The 19,328-nt window shown below is 53.5% G+C and overlaps 1 protein-coding gene across 8 annotated transcripts in view; it reads left to right on the top strand.

Moving 5' to 3' along the window:
* Window positions 1-19,328, top strand: part of Dis3l2 (DIS3 like 3'-5' exoribonuclease 2) — a 322,501-nt gene that overhangs the window by 301,257 nt on the left and 1,916 nt on the right. For all 8 annotated transcript variants that reach the window (XM_028876243.2, XM_028876240.2, XM_028876244.2 and 5 more), the window contains 5 exons: window positions 15,176-15,359; window positions 15,974-16,060; window positions 18,159-18,306; window positions 18,575-18,705; window positions 18,848-18,952. In XM_028876243.2, the coding sequence (XP_028732076.1) occupies window positions 15,176-15,359; window positions 15,974-16,060; window positions 18,159-18,306; window positions 18,575-18,705; window positions 18,848-18,952 (655 nt within the window). The remainder of the gene's footprint in view (window positions 1-15,175; window positions 15,360-15,973; window positions 16,061-18,158; window positions 18,307-18,574; window positions 18,706-18,847; window positions 18,953-19,328) is intronic.

Raw genomic sequence — 19,328 nt, forward strand, 5'->3', positions numbered from 1 at the left:
CTCACCACCACAGACCTAAAGACTGTCTAGAGTTTCCTGATTCCATAGTCGGGCCTCAGGGTGGAGATGCTCCACTTGCCCTGATAGGACTTCTGTCTCAAAAGCTGTAACATCACTGTCTGTGTTCTTCTTGTCCCCAATTTCTTCACCCAGGACGCCTTGGCCATCTTCTCCTGGATGTCTGGCCTTAGCTGTGTTGCTTACACAGATGTATAGTGTCTGAGTTGTCTAGAATGATAGGACTACAGTTGTTCTGTAGACCCTTGTTTTCACCTGGGAGAGGGTGTAGTCTTTGAAGCATCAAAACTTAGTCCTTTGATACGTATACTATACTTTCGATGGTGCCAGCTAGACATAACAGAGTTTTTGATACTGAGGATTATTCAAAATATTTATATTATCATGTAAAAATTTGGGGAGGTTGTTGTATTAGACTATGTTTTTTCAATGCTGGAGAATGATCTGAGAACTTCACACATACCAGGAAGTGTACTACCATGAGCATAGTGCATCCTTAGATATGTTTAAGTTCCTATTTTGAGACAAGGCCCTTCTAAATTTCCCAAGCTGGCCTGGCAGTCTTTGACCCTGTGATCCTTCTGCCTTGGCCTCCGAGTAACTAAGATTACATGACTGCAGCATTGTGCCCAGCTGGACATGCTTTCTGTAGGGTCCGCTGCACTGCACAGCCTTTGCCCTGCAGTCAGTGACCACAGGGTTGTAGGTTTTCCCTTGACTTTCCTGAAGTCCTGCCCCATGTATGTCTGTGTCTCTGCCCTGAGAGTTAGGCCAGTTGTCCCCTCACCACTGTGCATTTGGTCGCTAGGAGCACTGGGCCTTGTGGACCACGTGTTAGAATTAGCATCCCAGGTGAGGAAGGGCTATGGTCAGAGCCAAGGCTGCCCTGGGTGCTCCACACAGCCAAGTGCCTGTTTGCTGCAGACGCATAACATGGTATTCCCAGAGCCTGTTTGAGGCTCACCCCCTAGTTCTGCACCGCCTTTCATTCCCTGAGACTCCGTGTGTTTGTGTTCCACATCTGCAACTAAGCTAAATTGACTCAACTACTGCATGGCAGTTTCCCATCCCATCAGGAAGCACCTCCTTCTCTGGAGCCTGTGGAGCTGCCCCCACTCTAAGCTAACGGTGTCCTCTATCCTTCAGTCCAGTCAGGTGGTCACCATGGTTTGTGTAAGAAATGCCATTCATCACTGCTCTGCTCACGAAGCAGAGTGCGCTTTTCACTCCCTCTGACTTTCCTCAGTGTGTTTTCAGTGCTGATGTCATCAAACTTGACTCCAGTTGTTAACATAACCCTCTTGTCTCAGAACTACCAGTCCCCTGCTGAGTACTGCAAGAAGCGGGTTCTTGCCTCTGCTTGTGCAGCTCAGTGGAATGTGAATGCTTTTGACTGTGAGGTGGAGAGCGCATAGTAAAAGGCTTTGCTGGATCCTCTCAAGATTCTGGTTCTACTGCTGGGAATGGGCTTGGGACCCAGCCAAGGGCTGCTGAGGAAAAAGCCAGTTTGTAGCATGGATGAAGTTCTGATGGAAGGAGATGAGCAGGTAATCTGCTCCCTTGCCCAGCACAAGGATAGTCTCTCCAGCATGGCTGGCACACTGGAGATGCTTAACAGACACCCAGTGGACGTCTCTCCTGGTTCAAGCATGGCTTGCTTTCCCGTGTCCTTCGTCCTTAGCATGCCTCTGTTGCTTCTTCCAAGTCACAGACTCTTGTCTCCTTCATCTGCTGTAGATAGTTTTCATGATGTAGCTTGAGAATTCCAGATCTGAAAATATAAAACCAAATTCTTTATGTGGTTCAAGTTTTAGATTTTAGGGCATTTCAAATTTTATATTTTTGTATTAGGGAGGGAATTTTCCCAAATTTAAAAAATGAAATCTGAAGCACTTTTGGTCTCAGCATTTCAAATAAGGGATTGCCAGCCTATACTGTTAATCATTTTTACAAAATATTTAGCAGTGTGCTAGCCCCAATAAGTACTGAGGAATCATCTACTCCTCCCTAGAATAACCTGGGAGGGAGATGATTCAGTTAAGTAGACTACCTGAGATTCGTTTTCATTCTTCTTCTTCTTCTTCTTCTTCTTCTTCTTCTTCTTCTTCTTCTTCTTCTTCTTCTTCTTCTTCTTCTTCTCCTCCTCCTTCTCCTTCTCCTTCTCCTCCTCCTTCTCTCTCCTTCTCCTCCTCCTCCTCCTTCTCTCTCCTTCTCCTCCTCCTTCTCCTTCTCTCTCCTCCTCCTCCTCCTCCTCTTCCTCCTCCTCCTTCTCCTCTTCCTTCTCCTTCTTCTTCTTCATCACTGCTGCTACTATTCAGATAGTCTTACCATGTAGCCCAGATTGCCTGGAACTTGCTACACTACACAGACCAAGTTTGTTTCAAGCCTGTGGCAAACCTTCTGCTTTAGTCTCCTGAGTGCTGGTGTTATAGGTTTATACCTCCACACTTTAAATAATTCTTAGCAGATATTATTTGCTTTGTTTATAAAGGACCAATACCTAATGTTTCTACACATGATATTTTCACCTCAGGATAGTGGAGGGGGGGTGAGAATAAAACCCTTGGAAGTCAAAATCTGAGATAGCTTTTGCTGGCCTGATGGGACCTACTGAACTTGCCCTGATTGAATTTTTACTTGTCTGTGAACACTTATTACTTAAACCCAAACAGGGTGAACATGGTAACTAAACCTCCTTTGTGGGTAACCTGATCAATGAATCCTCTTGTCCAAGGGCAGCTTAAGATTAAGAAAAGCCTCTTCCCGCCTGAGCTGTTTCCTCTGAGCTAACACTTGTCTTATCACCCACTGGGATGCAGTCTGTTGAGTCTGGCAGAGCTCATTAGTTATGTGACTTTAAAAATATTGACCCATGGTTTTATGAACTGGGTTCAGAGTGCTTTAAATGGATGTGTTCCCATCCTTGGAGTTCTGGGCTCCCTAACATGTGCCTGGCCCGCACCAGACACACATGCACCAGCGGCTGCCCTGCCACCTGCTCACAGGGCACTGGCCTCTCAAGTGAGGCCCCAGCTGAGAGAGGCCGTATGTGTGCTTCCCTTCCTACACTGGGTGAATCTGGGAGCCTGGTTCCTAATTCCTCTGTCACCCTGCACGGTGTGAAAATGGAATGACCCGTAGGTGCGTCAGTTGAAGGCTTGGTCCCTTGATGGTGACACTGTTTGGAAGATGGCAGAGTCTTTAGGAGGAGCTAGGCCCCGAGGGATGGGAATTCTTGGGGTCCATACCTTGCCCCTGGCTCCTTCCTCCTGCCTCCTGGCCCCAGCTGGGTGAGCTGTGCCGTTTGCTGTCTCATGTCACCATCACACTGCTCAGCCTCTTTGCAGGCCGCTGACCACGACCTGTGCCTCTGAGCCCAGCATCTCTCTCCTATCGTGTCTTTTCCTTGGGTTTTTGTCTTGAATACTGCTTTACATGCCTGTCTCCATGGGCTCGCTGGGCCTTTCTTATCTCCATGCTCTGCACAGTGCTTGGCTGTAGCAGATGCCGATAAAGTTTGCTGGGCAAGCAAAGGAATGAGGTTTACACTGGGGTTGTAACATATATAATTATATAGTCTTCTAATTTGTGAGGTGCATGGTGGGATTTCCCAGGCTCTTGCATTCTGGGGCATTTTATAGGAGCCATTTTTTTACGTTTGGCAGTGGGGACAGAACTATCTGGAATGTAACACAATCTGCCTGTAGGGCCTTTGTGATGATCTCTACATCTCCCTGGCTGAGGGCTGGGGCTCTGAACAGCACAAACCTGGCTCCCATTGTGGGCTGGCCTGAACAGGAAGGGTCTGTAAGAATGGTGGTGGTAGTTGTGGAGGCTGTGGGGCAGGTATCCTCATGTATATGGAAGTTTTACATCCCAGGAGCCCAACCGTGGCAGCAGGTTTCTGGTCTCATTAGCTCAGGGGGCACAGGGATAATAATGATTGTTGTTGTTGCTGTTATTAAAAAGTATTTAGTGTCTGCTTGCTATGTCCTCGACTCTGCTCAGGGCACTGAGAAATAAGGCATTAGGCCATCGGCGCCGGCAAGGTCCGTGGTGCTGAGTAGCCGTGCCTGGCCCAGAGGAAGGTGGGGAGGACAGAGCAGTAACCAGATTACAAGCGGACGAGTGGAGAACACTAGCCAGGACTGCTGTGAGACCAGCTGAGTGAGCACACTCACAAGGGCGTCACTGAGGATGGCTGGCTCTTACCTGGCTTGTCCGTGGACTGATGAGGTTGGAGCGAAGCAAGGATACATGTAGAAAGGCCCTCCAACCAGGAGTCTCACTCCAACCTAAGTGTGTCTCGCTCTGGCTCCCGGATGCCCCTCAGCCGTGCCTTGGACTTGTGGTGAAATGAAAAAGAAGGGCTAACAGTTATACAAGTGCTACCCTTTCTGAATTCTCCCCGCCATGTGTGACAGAGCCGTGGCTTACTTAGATACAGCCTTCAATGTCAACAGAGCCATAGAGAGAATGAGAAGGTGAGAAGACTGAAGCCTGTGAACAGGCCCTGGGCAGTTCACCCAGTGACTTGACAACGAGACAGCCCTGACTCTGTCCCTGTGCCAGATGCAGCCTGCCTGCTGCTTCCATATGTTGGGGTCTTCTCCAGAGCCTCAGGAGAGCGAGCAGACAGAACGGGGTCGTGCTTGGTGCAGTGTGCACAGTGGGAGGGGCCAAGGCCGCAGTGCTTGGTGCAGTGTGCACAGTAGGAGGGGCCAAGGCCGCAGTGCTTGGTGCAGTGTGCACAGTGGGAGGGGCAAGGCCGCAGTGCTTGGTGCGGTGTGCACAGTGGGAGGGGCCAAGGCCGCAGTGCTTGGTGCGGTGTGCACAGTGGGAGGGGCAAGGCCGCAGTGCTTGGTGCGGTGTGCACAGTGGGAGGGGCGGGGGGGGGGCAAGGCCGCAGTGCTTGGTGCGGTGTGCACAGTGGGAGGGGGCAAGGCCGCAGTGCTTGGTGCGGTGTGCACAGTGGGAGGGGGCAAGGCCGCAGTGCTTGGTGCGGTGTGCACAGTGGGAGGGGCAAGGCCGCAGTGCTTGGTGCGGTGTGCACAGTGGGAGGGGGCAAGGCCGCAGTGCTTGGTGCGGTGTGCACAGTGGGAGGGGGCAAGGCCGCAGTGCTTGGTGCGGTGTGCACAGTGGGAGGGGCAAGGCCGCAGTGCTTGATGCAGTGTGCACAGTGGGAGGGGGCAAGGCCGCAGTGCTTGGTGCGGTGTGCACAGTGGGAGGGGGCAAGGCCGCAGTGCTGTGGGTGTGCAGTGGGGGGCAAGGCCGCAGTGCTTGGTGCAGTGTGCACAGTGGGAGGGGGCAAGGCCGCTCAGGCAGCGTGTTCACTGTTCCAGGCTCCGCTGCAGAGCTGAGTGTTGTTCCCAGCACTAACAGCCCTCCCTAGAGACCACTCAGGTTCCTCCCACAGCCTCTCTGGACCTGGTCTTGTATTGCCCAGCCAGAGACTGCCTGTACTTCAGAAGGGGCACTCACTCACTTCCAGTGTGTCCTCTTGACGGGATGGAACCGAACAATGTTGCAGCCCAGACCCGCACGGGTGGCCCCACCATGCAAATCTAGCCGTGTTCTGCCTCTGCCTTGTTATGGGAGTGGGCTGCCTAGGTAAGCTGATGCATAGGCCTGCCTGGTGCAGGGAGGAAAGGGTAACATCCATCCCACACAAAAAAGAATTTGAGAGTCCAAGTGAGGCTTGGAGTTCTTTAGGGAGCAGAAGCCCTGCAAGCATTTGGATTTCATGTGCCGCCCCAGAGCAGAGGAATCACCTGTTTCTGTACCTCCTCCCACTTAGCACAGCCACCCACCCCAACTCCAACAAAACCCTGTGAAGCCGAAGTTGCAGGTCTTGGTGGTGCCCCAGATCTGGGCCCTGCCACAGTCTGGAGCTTGTCATCTTCTGTAGCCTCTGAGACTCAGTTTCCCTCTGTGCAATTAAGACCTACAATATCTTCCTGGGAAGGGATTCATTGGGCTGGATGACAAAGCACACACAGAGCTTGTCCACATTCTTTTTTGCTTCCCACCATCAGTGGCTTCATCATCCCAGGGTGGCCTTGGGAAATGAGGCCCACTCCCCACAGCCCAGGCAAGAACACTTTCTTGGGGGCAAACAAAACATTTTTTTTTAAATACAGGGTTTCTCTGTGTAGCCCTAGCTGTCCTGGAACTCGCTCTGTAGCCCAGGCTGGCCTCGAACTCACAGAGATCTGCCTGGCTCTGCCTCCCGAGTGCTGGGATTAAAGGTGTGCGCCACCACCGAGCACAAAACACACTTTAGTGAAGTAGACGAGCCTGAGTTCCAGGAGTTCCTGGCTCCTCCATTCCCTACCTAGCTGTCTTTTGTAGTTGTGAACATGTATATATGAGAGAGTCTTGTATTTTAAAACACTCTTCTCCCTTGAGCATCTCAGCACCCAAATTAGAGCTTTAGAACCAGAGTTGATCCCTTCCACAGTCAGGGGTGCCCCAGTTGGTTCCCCTGAGCTTGTCCAAGCTCTGTTCTTGTTGCAGGTCTACAGAGCCAGCCTCCTCTACTTGGGCGTGAGAGGGAGCCGCGGCCTTGGCTAGAAGTCTGAGCAGGGCCACAGAGCTGTTGCGGGCAGGCAGTGGTTCCTTGAGGTAGTGTGCTTCTGTGTGCCTTGGCCACACCTCCTCTAGCCAGTGGGTCCAGCTCCAGTGGAACTGGAGAAAGGAGTGTGTGTCAACATCACAAAGGAGCCAGCGAGGCCCAATTATCCCTTGCTGCAAGGCCACACGGCAGTTTGTGCCGCCTGGTTCTGCTTAGGGGCTAGGGCTGCGCCCACGTGCAGGCCTGCCCCGTGCCTCTGTGTGCAGAACTGAGCCTTGGGAAGAGCAGGCCTCCGTGGCTAGCTTTCTGCTGACAAAGGCTTTCAGTGCTGTCAGCCGGCTGGGCGCAATCCCTCCCCCTCCCTACCGCAGCCACTGGGCCTCCCTTTGGCGGGCCGGCCGGAGGGCTGCTCTTGGATGTCTAGCCTCTGGAGACTTCCTTTTGAACTAGAAAAACACAGCTCAAACGTGCCTCGCTGCAGCAGGGCTCCGCCTGTGGAGCCTATAGAAAAGCCTGGAGTAGATTCAGCCCCACAGACTAGAAACCCTGGCTCTGGTTCACCCACAAGACCTGTTATGTCTGGCTCCAGAGGCCTGCTCCTCTGGGGTTTTCCATGCCTGTGAACTAGGCCCATTCATTTCCCTGTGGTTTCACGGGGATGTCCAAAACTTTGAGCAGGTTGCAGGGAGCCCAGGAGGAAAGGGGTCAGCGAGAGGCTCTGGCTGTGACGTGGGGTGCCCTGTGGTCCAGCCATGGTGGGCGCCTTGTCAGTCTGCCACTGCCTCTTCTCTCCAGGTGCCCCCCTCCATCCCCCACACCAGGCCCCCACTTTCCAGCTCCCTAGCCACCAGCTCCGCCCTGGCCTGGCCTCAAAGGGAGCTGCAACAAAGATCTCTGAAGTTTCCCACCCCCAGCGGCCCTCAATTTAGTGCTGATCGGACCACTGACTTCCCATCACGCCCCATTCCCTTGCAGTTTTCCACCACACTACACTCAATTTGGGGCCGCTGGGAGAGCAGCAGGTCTCCTGTGAGGGTGACTGCTGCCTCCCCCGCCCCCTTGGGCCGCCCAGCTGTAGAGAAGAGGCCATGCTCCAGCACACAGCTCCTGTGAGAGGCCCAGCAGCTGCCTTCCCAGCCACCGAGGAGCCCAGGGCTCTGTAGCCCACAGTGAGGATGTGCCCATGTGGGGAAAATTTGGTTTTCAGAAGAAATGAATTTGAAACTGGCTGGGAGCAATTCTTATCAAATTTCCAAGTTAGCAGTTTTCACCAAGAACTAATTGAACAATCTCTGTGAGTGGCCTAATTCCATTAGCCTGAGATTCCCACAGAGTTCTGACAAGTGCCTGGTGGCTGAGGCAGAGCTCTTCCTGTCTCCCATTGGTTTGGTCTTTGAAAATGGCTGCAGTGTCAGCAACAGCAGCCCCCAGCTCTGGCCTTGTAGGCTCCAGTCCCAGCGCAGCTCCAGACCACTCCTGAGGCCACTTTGCAAGTGGTGTGGTGTGAAGGTGGGGTGAGGTTCTCCTGTGGGTCAGCAGGTAAATTGGACCTGGGGTAGAGCCACCCACAGACCCCACCTCCCTTGCCAGGGGCTGGGAGGCCAGCTGCAGAGGGGTAGAGAATAGGAAGGCAAGGCCTGAGGAGGCTGGGTCTGGACAGGCCCTGCCCTCAGCACCACATCCCTGCCTGCCTGCCTGTCTGCCTGCGGAGAGACCCAGGGTTAGTGCCAGCCTCTTGCTGTTCTCTCAAGAAACTGAGCTCTAGGGGCAGAAACAGCAGTTGTCCTGGAACCTGTTCCTGTCTTTGGACCCCGTGAGGTGGCTGTTTCTAGCAGGTCCAGTACTGTCTTCTCTTCACTGTCCAGTGGGCTTGACAGCGCTCTGGAGCTACCTATCTGCCCTCTGGCACAGTGCTGGATGAGGAGCCCGGGAAATGCAGCATCTAGTGTCTCTGTTCCTGACTGACTGTGGGACTGAGCCGGCTGCTGGTGTCAGAAGTGACCTGTGACCTCTAGGGTTCCTACAGGGAACATGGTCAGGACAGAGGCTGTAGACCCTTGCCCGGGCCCTTCCTCTGCACTGACTTGGGAACTCCCTCCCTCCAGAATCAGACACGTGACTCTTCCCTTCTCCCTCTTGGGCTGCTGGCTGGTTCCCTTCAGGCTCTCTCGTAGCAATGAGCCCTGCCTCAGAGAGCACCTTCAGCTGGTCTGAGAATGGTAACGAGGCCCCGGCTCCCTCCGACCCTGACTCTCACCGTAACTGTGAGCATTGTCCACACTTGACCTACCCCACCCTGTCCTTCTGTCCCCAGCCCCACCACCCTGCTGGGTTGCTTCTGCTTCCCACCCCAGGGGCCCTTTGCTGCCCTTTCCTTCGCCTCTGCAGCGTTTCCCCAGGGCAGCCTGCTGCAGCTCATCTACATCCCTGCTCCATTCCACCACCTCGCCCTCTGTTCGGTGTCCTGAGGGCCAGCGCACACCGTGTTCACCGGGCTCACCCAATCCCTGTGCTGCTCCATTACTGCTTTGGCTACTGTCTGCTAGCCATGTCTCCTCAGCCTTCGTCCTACCTCAACCCACCACCACATCCTTATCTGAAACATCTTCCCTGTTCAGCAGCCTTCCAGCTCCCAGGTGGGGTCCAGGCCTCTCCCCTCAATCCCTTATTTTCCACCTGGAGCTTTTTATGTTTCATTCTTGGTTCCTTGACATTCCTTGTAATTAATCCTGCTTGTGAGCATACCTCCCTGTGGGGGCATCTTGGGGAAGGATGGAGGCATTCTGACTGCCACCTAGGCAGCTGGCCCCAAGAGCACAGACTGCTGCTTGGGGCTATAGGAGTTGGAGCAGAAGACTTCCCTATTTGTACATTGCTCCTCCCACCCAGAAAGAGAAGATTATCCTCGGGCCAGAGGAAGAGTGGTACCCAGGGTAGAGTGAAGCCACAGCTAGAAAAGGTGAGGAAGAAATCCAACAAAGAGACTGCTAGCTCCGAAGGCTGAGGCACACCAGCCATTGCTGTTGTAAATAGCTGCCGCTGTATATAGGAGAGTGGTACTCAGTTGTGGTGGTATTGTGTTCCCCAAAATATTGTGCACTTTATTAAACTTGTCTGGGGTCAGAGACAGAACAGCCACAATATTAAACATAAAAGTTAGGCAGTGGTAGCACACGCCTTTAATCCTAGCATTCCAGAGGCAGAGATCTACCTGGATCTCTGTGTGTTCAAGGATACAGCCAAGCATGGTGACTCATGCCTTTAATCCCAGAAAGTGAGCCTTTAATCCCAGGGAGTGATGGTAGAAAGCAGAAAGGTTTATAAGGCGTGAAGACCAGAAACAAGAAGCATTTGGCTGGTTAAGCTTTTAGGCTTTTGAGTAGCAGTTCAGCTGAGATTCATTCTGGATGAGGACTCAGAGGCTTCCAGTCTGAGGAAACAGAATGAGCTGAGGAACTGGCAAGGTGAGGTAGCCGTGGCTTGTTCTGCTTCTCTGATCTTCCAGCATTCACCCCAATAACTGGCCTCAAGTTTGATTTTATTAATAAGAACTTTTAAGATTCCTGCTACATCTGGCACCCAGCATAGAGACACACATTTTAATCTCAATACCAACTATAGAAGACCTGGAGGTCTGTATAGACAGGCAGTGACGAGGAGGTCATGTGGTTGGGTTTACAACCAATGAGAAGACAGAACAGAAAGTCAATAAAAAGACAGACACACAGGAAATAGGTCTCCTTCTGAGGGGAAGGACGGCAGCGGCAGGAAGAAGGCGGTTTTAAGTCTCAGCTCTCAGCTACTGCTCTGACCTCTTGGGCTTTTAACTCTGCATTTGGCTCTGTGTTTCTTATTTAATAAGACAGTTACATCTACATTCAGTAGCGGTGTAGCGGGAAGATGGGGAGACTTGGTGGCTTCAGGTTATCAGCATGCCTGGCTATCAGGGCGTCCCTGGGGACTAAGCAGAAAGGGCACTGATAATAGGGACCTGGTCGTCCGGCCTCCTGAGCGGGAGCCGGATGGGGTTTGCCCTGGGAGTCCTTCACTCTGTGCCATTGTTAAACATCCACACTGGGACTGGAGCATGCGCCACGAGATACAACCTAGGACCCCGGGGCCATCACAGTCCTGAAGGCCAGGTGCTATGATGGGGACCCCAGGATGCTAGGAGAGAGTTCCTCCCACCATCCTCCAGACTGAGTGATAACTAAAGAGAAGAGATGGGAGTGGCCTAACACACCTGGACTCTGGGCTCTGGGCACGGAGGAACCAAAAGGGCCTCAGAGCATGAGGAGGGCCAGGGGAGGGCGGAGCAGGGAGACGAGTGATGCAGTGTGGTGTGAGGGAACAAAGTGGCAGGAGAGAAAACCAGGACAGAGGTGATGACGCTGTGGTGGAAGAGCCAGGGAAGCTTCTGGAAATCTACCCCAAATCCTAGAATGGAACCCTTGGTGGAGTCTTACATACCCTGTTGCTGTAGGAAAAAGAAGGTTTTAACAGGGCAGTTGCCTAGACAAGAGGAGCAAGGTCCAGGGCAGGGTACACACACCATAGTCTGCGCAGCACTTATTTAAGGCCAGGGACTTAATACACTGCATCCTTCCTCAGAGGCCTGCTTCTCACCTAACCGTTCTCCGATCTCTGTCAGACATGGTGATTCACACTGATAATCCCAGTCTTCGGAAGGCTGAGGCAGGAGGATCGCAAATTTCAAGCCAGCCTGGGCTACATAGAGAAGACCCTATCTCAAAACAAGCAAACTTTTATAAGTAAACCTTAAATAATAAGCACTTTTAGGATGCAAACAAACCGACATATCCTAGTTCAGGTCCTCAGGTGGTGGGGTGAGGTCTCTCGTAAGTTGTGCTGAGCACACTCACTTCTGAAGGTGAAGACGCGTGCAATAAGAAATACCTGACCTTTCTCTTTAAGTGGTGTCGGTACAGTTCTGGGTGAAGTTGCCTTTTCTATGATACGGAATGTGCCTCTGTGGTGTGTACTTATATGTAGGTTGTTTGTTGCTTGCTATGAGATGGAACCCTGGCTCAGTTAGTTGTTCCCTGAGGTGAGAAGCTGCAAACCTGCCCCGTCTCTCACCAGGTCTTGCGAGCCTTGACAACAGGTAGGGGATGCTGTGAATGAGGTGGGTGAGCTTTCACCCTGATGTCCTGACTCACAGCTTTCTGTCACAGCACAATCCCACTCAAGACCTCCAGAGTTGTGGGGCCCTAGTGGCTCAGGGCTCCAGATGCTCAGCAGATGCCAGGCCTGGGGCAGAGGCCCCATCTCTGAGGGCTTGGCTTGCTGTTCTGGAAGGTGATCCTGGCTGGCAGCCATTCCTGAGCCCTTATTTAGAGCAGTTGTCAGGCGGTTGCTGGGCTCCAGCTCCCCATCCCCAGTGGGGCTGAGTGATCTCATGCCTATGTGATGCTGTCACTGGGGGAGGAGGTGTCCTAAGACTGAAGGCAGGTGCTCAGACCAGAAGGAGAGTCTAAGCCATGGCAACCCAGACAGCCCTCAGCCACGTTCCCAGTCCCATGCCCTCACGTACTCCAGCCTGGTTCATCTGCCCTGGGAGAGTGCAGGGTATCAGCTGAGAGCTCAAGTATGCAGGATCACCCCTTTCCCCCCAAGAGAGAATACATCAAGTTGATGAGCTCTCTGGTCAGAGGCCATCATCGCACCCGTTTGCACAGATCCCTGGACCCAGAGGGTGTGGCTAAGAAACAGTCACTGGGACTCCAGGGACCCCGGACATTGGGCCACAGAGCCACAATATGTGAACTCTGGGGCTGTTCTTGCCCAGAAGTTCTTGGGTTCTAAGCGGATCTTGCCAAGTCCCAGGACCTGGGACAGAAGATTCTGGGGCCCTCTGCTGGTCACAGTGAGAATTGCCCAGGGTAGACAGGTGCAGCAGACAAGGGTCTCTGCACATCCCTCCATGGGGTGACTGGCCCCCGCAGGGAGTCTTGAGCTCACTGGAGCTCTGGTTGCTGGTGGTTTAGCCATATCTCAGCCTGACAGTTCTAAAATTCCACTGGGGACCATCTCACCGCTCCTGGGGCTCCTGGGAGTGATGGGGCTCCGGGGCCGAGCATCTGCCAAGCCCTTTGTGGTGTGCACAGGCTTGCCCCTTCCCCTTTCACCTGCAGGTGTGGACGGATTTTTAAGGGCAAGGTATGGGGAAATGGTTCCCATAGCCACCCTGGAACAGTGGTGAGAATGGGAACTTACCTCTGTGCCATCTTCCTGTTTGGTGGCCCTGTTTAGGTTTATGCTCTGATCTTGCTAAACTGTTGTGGAGGGTTCATAGGCTGATGTCTTAACTCAGAGGGAGAGAGTAAAGGAAGGACAGATGGGTGGAGAGAGAAAAGATGGACAGATGGACGAGGGCTGCTAATGGAAATGGAATCCACAGGTACCAAGGGCAGCCTGTGTGTCCAGAGCCACAGCAGACTGTGATCAGGGTTAACCATGCACTTCTTTTTTCAAGGCCTCAGGTAGCCTATGGTATTTAGCAGATGTCCAGGGAAGATAAGTAGTGGGTTATGGTCACTGGAGAAGCAGCTTGCCTGGAGTCTGTTAGTGCCTGTTTCCCATAGTGGTCCCTCTTTCACCCCATCCTTCTCTGTGTTTTTGTCCTTGTCCCTATATGAGCTCATGAGTAGCAAAGCAGGAGTCAGACTCATCCCAGGATATCCTCTGACCTCTAGGTTGGGGCAGGGATCAGCCCTCTACTGATCCTGCCTGCCTGCCTGCCATGTCCTCACAGCCCTGGTGTGGGGCCCTACTGCCACCTGCTGGCTTCACTTATAAACTGCAATCATGGTTCAGTCCTGAGGTTACAAGGAACAGACTGTGTGCTCTGGTCCACAGGATTCTGGGACTGCATGAAGAGAAAAGGTCTGGACACATGCTGGCCCCCACAGCAATGCCTGATGAGTAGACACATTCACTAACATGGGAGCAGTTGAGTAACAGCCTGAGCATCCCAACACTCTGGAGGCTGAGGCAGGGAAAGGAATTATCATTAATTAATGTATTAGCCACTTGTGTGGTGGATAGGAAGAAAGGAAAGCACCACTGTGTCTTGGGCAATTGATATTCCTGCCTGTATCCGACCCAGAACACACGTTTCCTCTGTCTGCCTTTGCACCAGCCCTGCCTGTGATCAGATATTAAACAGTCTTACTTTGGGAAGGAAGATTGGGAGAGGTCTATAATTCACTGGAGTCCCACAACAAGAGTGTGGTAGAACCAGTGTTCAAACTGTGTCTCAGAGACTTGGTGGTCAGGGATGGTGATCGACAAGCACTAATAAGCATAAGGACAGATTGGGTACTGGGAAGCCGGGTGACTGCCTAGAACACTCTGGCTACAAACTACTGGGCAACACAAAGGCTTCTCTTCTTGAGCTGGGTCTGCTGCATAATGAAAGAGTCAACTAAGGTCCCCATGACAGAGGTGTGCCCAGGTACCCAAAACAGGAGCCAGGCATGCCCAGGTCCCACCTGGTGGGGCCTACACTGCTGAGGTATTTACCTAGCCCTTGCACCTTGGCAGAGCAGAGGCAAAATTCTTCATAGCAGGTCCAGTCAGGGCATAGGAGCGGTTCTTCCATTCTATGTCCGACTTTCCTTCTAAGAGCTTGTTTAGATAACAGGTCTGACCAAGCAACACTACTCAGCTGCTAATAGAGAAGTTTATCCCAGGCTTCCTCAGACACTGCCAAACCCATGGAGTTCCCTCTGTGGGAGAAGCACAGCCTTGACATGCAGCCTTGGGGACTGTCCTCTAAGCTGAACAAGGTCTCTAATGGCCCTTGCCTCTCCAGGGAGCAAGCTTTCTCTACACAGAACATCCTAACTACAGTAGGACGCACACTCCCTTCCTGAAAGGCCTCATGTTCAGTCCACTTACCTGAGCCCCTGAGGTCAGGGGAGAACAGTGTGTGCCCTGCCCAGGATTGGAACACAGGTGACTGACCTCACGGCTGGCTGATGCTAACTCCTGCTTTGCCCGGTTTCCTGGTCTTGGCACACTTCCTCCATCTTCCACCAGTCCCTGCTTCTCCCCAATGGGGCCTTGACATGTTTTCATCTGCCTATTTTGATCCTTATCCACATGTACTTACAGTATTTCTAATTACACTGAAGTAAAGGAAAATTAGAATGATAGCTTTTCTTACAAGTGAGTCCTAGAGGAAGCCCAGCCGCTCTTTCCACTAGAGATCTTTACTATGCACCACCTCTGGACTAGGTATGACCTGAGAGCATCCTCCCTTCGGTGGGAAATGAGACATCTTTTGTCACTCTTCCCCAGGAGTACTATCATTTAGCAAGGAGACCGCACACACATTCACAGACCAAAAGACAAAATCATTATTGACAGGCTGACTCTGGGAGGACCTGAGTATGGAGATGAAAGAGAAAGAGCTAGAAGGAACAAGTTTGATCAGCGTCACAAGAAGTTCTTACACTGAGAACTAAGGTGTAGGAGAACCAGCTGAGCAGAGATCTTAGGACAGAGGCAGTGTCACCTGCCTCCAGGGTCCCTCTACTTACTCCCCCTCCCCCACAGGCTTGTAGAGGAGTTCATGCTCCTGGCTAACATGGCCGTGGCCCACAAGATCTTCCGCACCTTCCCGGAGCAGGCCCTGCTGCGCCGGCACCCACCGCCACAGACAAAGATGCTCAGTGACCTGGTGGAGTTCTGTGACCAGATGGGGCTCCCCATGGATGTCAGCTCTGCAGGGGCCCTCAATGTAAGTGCTTGTGGGCAGGTGATGAAGCCCCGCTTGGAGAAAAGACGTGAATCCTGGAAGTGGGGGGGGGGGTAAGTGCCTGCTGTGTCCTGTGTAGTCCCCCCTATTCATCCAGGTCTCCCCACAGTGGGGAGGATGGTGCCAGCTAGGGAAAGCTCTATTATCTGGTCCGGACCAAGGGAGGCAGCTCATGGTGTGGCCACTGGCATGTGCTTTAGCAAGGACTGGATTAGTCCTTGCTGAGCTGGGCTGACTGGAAACAAGGAATTTTTCTTAGAGGAAGTCGCTTCAAGTGCACCCTTCTTGGAGCTAAGCTTTAGGGGATTGCAGAAGCAGTGTTGTGGCTCATCCCACAAAAAGGAGACCTCACACCTATGCTCCAAGATTGGGGTGGGGGAGGGGCAGAGGATTCTCTAGTCCAGAGGGGATCTCGGGCCATTGTGTGCCACTGGTTCTTGTGCCCCGTGGGTAGTCATCAACCCAAGGCTGGGCCCATAGCCTGGGAACCCTCTCTACCCTCCCCAAACTCAGGACAGGGTGGTCAGCAGGTGAAGCCTCAAGCCTCTTCCCGAGCCCGACCATATCTTATACAGGTGTCTGGGGTTTACTTCTAGAAAAGCCTGACCAAAACATTTGGAGATGACAAGTACTCTCTGGCCCGGAAAGAGGTGCTCACCAACATGTACTCCCGGCCCATGCAGGTAAGGAGAGGCCACACCTGTCCTTGGTCCCAGGAGTACCTGTAACTCTGGCTGGCAAGCACCGTGCGTCCATCCCACCACTGGCTGGCTCTGCTCTGGGGCTTGCGGGACAGAGAGGAGCTGAGGAACACTATCAGGCGAGGGAAGCAGCAGCCATGCCTGGATAGGCAGGCCCTGGGCTCCAGAAGAATTGTGTGTGTGTGTGTGTGTGTGTGTGTGTGTGTGTGTGTGTGTGTGTGTGTATGGCTGCTAGAGACCCCAGCCAAGAGAAAAGGCCTCACCTTTACTGCAGCTGCAGAGTCTAGCCAGGAGAATCAGTCTGCCACGAGCTTGGACCCATGTCCCCAGGTAGGTGACAGCTGTGAGGTAGACAGATGGGCTGGCTCCTAGCATCCTGTCACAGCCCTCTCAGGCTATACTGCAGTTCCTGGGGATGGGAACCATCTCAGGAGATTGGCAGGTCGACGGGAGTTACGGGTACTAATGGGGTCAGCTGTGGGCCCTAGCACCTGCCAGGGCAGTGGCAGGCCATTTTTCAAGGGTCAGTCATTCTCGGCAGATTCAATCTGTTCATGAGAGTCAGGTGGCCTCAGCCAGCCACATCTGATTTATTTCCTGATAACTCTTGGCTCTACTAGGATGGAGCCATCAGAGCCCGTGGGGGCCTGGCTGCCTGTTCCATGCTCCCAATCTCCAGTGTCAGTGCCTCACCCCTACCCCAGGCAGTACCCACAGCAGAGGAGCTGAGCACCTTGCTGTGCTCACCAGAAGCCTGTGGGATGCTTCTGCCACCCAGGATTGCAATGGCAAGGAGTGACCCAGTGACGGGACAGGCCAGGGGCAGAGCAGCAGCGAGGACAAAAGTGAGAGGAGTCAGGCCTGGTTCCCAAGAGAGCTGCTGAGACAGGACACCAGAGCTGCCCCAAGGATCTCTGGCTGCTGCAGAGAAGCCATTATTGTTGCCCTGCCTAGAGATAGATACACTGACCAAGAAGGAGCCTGGACCCCTTCTCCTTCACCCCAGCCTTTCTGAGGAACTGAGCCACTACTGAGAACAAAGATAAACATGACTTGCTGTGAAGAGTGTGCCCATTTTCTCTAGCAGCTTGCCCCAGACATAACTCAAGGTCCAGCAAGGGTTGTACCCTGAATTCCAGGGTTATGTATATGGAGTAACCAGAGCAGGCTGTCTATTTGGCCAGGAACTCTGGAGCTTTCAGGGGAGTGAACATCCTTCCAGGCAGCAGCTGCTGATTCCAAGGGCTGTAGCAGGGCTAAGGCCAGACTTTGTCTAGGTTGTACTGAGCTGAAAGCAGCCCAGTGGCTTTTTGCTCATGTCTTAGACCTGTGTGTCACTTTGGGCAGTTGGTCACAAGTAAACAGATGTAGGCTGGGAGGCTAACAGATTGCCTCCATGGCTGACATATGCTGGAGTGCTGTGGAACCAGTGGGCGAGTGTGGCCATCAGCCGGGCAGAGATCAGGACCAGAGGGCATGGGGCTGGCTCAACAAAGGCTGAGGAGCTCTTATGCACTCCCATGGCGGCTGGCGCCTTCTCGTGCTGGCCAGGGACACGTGGTGTCCTCAGCTTTAGCTGTGTCTCCAGAAAACAATTCACAACCCTGGGCCAACATGGCCATGTGTTTTCCTGTCTGCAGTCATCCTCACCCAGGATGGAAGCCCAGACCCATCCTAAGGAGGACCGGTCCCCAGGCAACGCCTCTGCACCATTCCTGGCAGGGCTCAGAGCTATGGCCTTAGGGAGGAGGACACTTGTACAACTGCCCTGGCGGCCAGTCCCACAGGGCCCTAACACGCCATACCCAGCAGAGACATAGCTCTCCGGGCTATCCCAAGCACTAACCTCAGCCCTGGGCACAGCTAACATGTATCCTGGGAGGGAAAGGAGTCTGAGCACCACTGTCCTCCATGGCAGCCGCTGAGATCCCTCAGGAGATTGACCCTGGCCCCAAGAGCCTGACTGGCTTTGATCAGCTGCCCACAGCTTATCCAGGAGGTCTGTACCAACCCTGCCACAGGCCAGGCTCGGGTCTCAGCACCCACCAGACCCTCAGGCTCAGTCGCACTCTCCCTCCAGATGGCACTGTACTTCTGCTCTGGGATGCTGCAGGACCAGGCGCAGTTCCGGCACTATGCTCTCAACGTTCCCCTCTACACACACTTCACCTCTCCCATCCGCCGCTTCGCTGACGTCATAGTGCACCGCCTCCTGGCCGCTGCTCTGGGTAAGGGACATGACTCTGGCCTGGGAAGGGCGTTGCCAGTCAAGAGTTACCCACTCTCAGAGTAAATGACCAGAGACCACGTTACTGTGATCACAGACGTTCCAAGGGTCAGAGAAGCCTAAGTTTGAACACTGTCCACCCACGCCCACACTGGGAGCTGCAGTGGGACTTACGAAGGCCTGGGACCATAGTTGGCCTCAGAGCCCTTGCCTCAGCACACAAACTTCCTCAGCCCCCTCACTAGCAACCCGGATCACCCTCTCCCCAGGCTACAGTCCGCAGCCAGATGTGGAGCCTGATACCCTTCAAAAGCAAGCTGACCACTGCAATGACCGCCGCATGGCTTCCAAGCGCGTGCAGGAACTCAGCATCGGCCTCTTCTTCGCAGTTCTAGTGAAGGTGAGTGTCCATCCTGGTCCCTGCCCCATCCCCACCCCACCCCCCTCTTCCTAGGTATGCATGCACTCACCAGGAGCCTGTATGGAGCACCAGTGCAGGCCCTCCCTGGGAGGGTGCCATGACTAGAACATTGTTCCTACAGGAGAGTGGTCCCCTGGAGTCTGAAGCCATGGTGATGGGTGTCCTGAACCAAGCCTTTGATGTGCTAGTGCTGCGCTTTGGGGTGCAGAAGCGCATCTACTGCAACGTGAGTGTGCCCCATGCAAGTGGGTGGCATGCACCTGCAGGCCAAACTAAACCCTAAGGGACGTAGCGCACTCTGCCTTTTTCCTGCCTGTGCCTATCTCCTTGTTGGGGACCCCCATATGCCCCTGACCCAAAACAACCCATGGTAGTTTCCCACGCTTAGAAGTTACGTAAGAGTGAAGAGCTGAGCTGTGAGAGCCCTGCTCTCCGCGTCTGTGGGTCCACAGCACGTCAGCAGTGGGCTTCACTGGCGTGTGGCTGTGTAGGGTCCACAGGCACGTCCCTCAGCAGTGGGCTTCACTGGCGTGGAGGGTCCCTGACTCCAAGTTTGTCTTTTAGACCCTACCCAGATACCCAAGTAGGCCTGCCGGGGACAG

Source organism: Peromyscus leucopus, chromosome 13 (assembly GCF_004664715.2).
Source record: "Peromyscus leucopus breed LL Stock chromosome 13, UCI_PerLeu_2.1, whole genome shotgun sequence".
Taxonomy (NCBI): Eukaryota; Metazoa; Chordata; class Mammalia; order Rodentia; family Cricetidae; genus Peromyscus; species Peromyscus leucopus.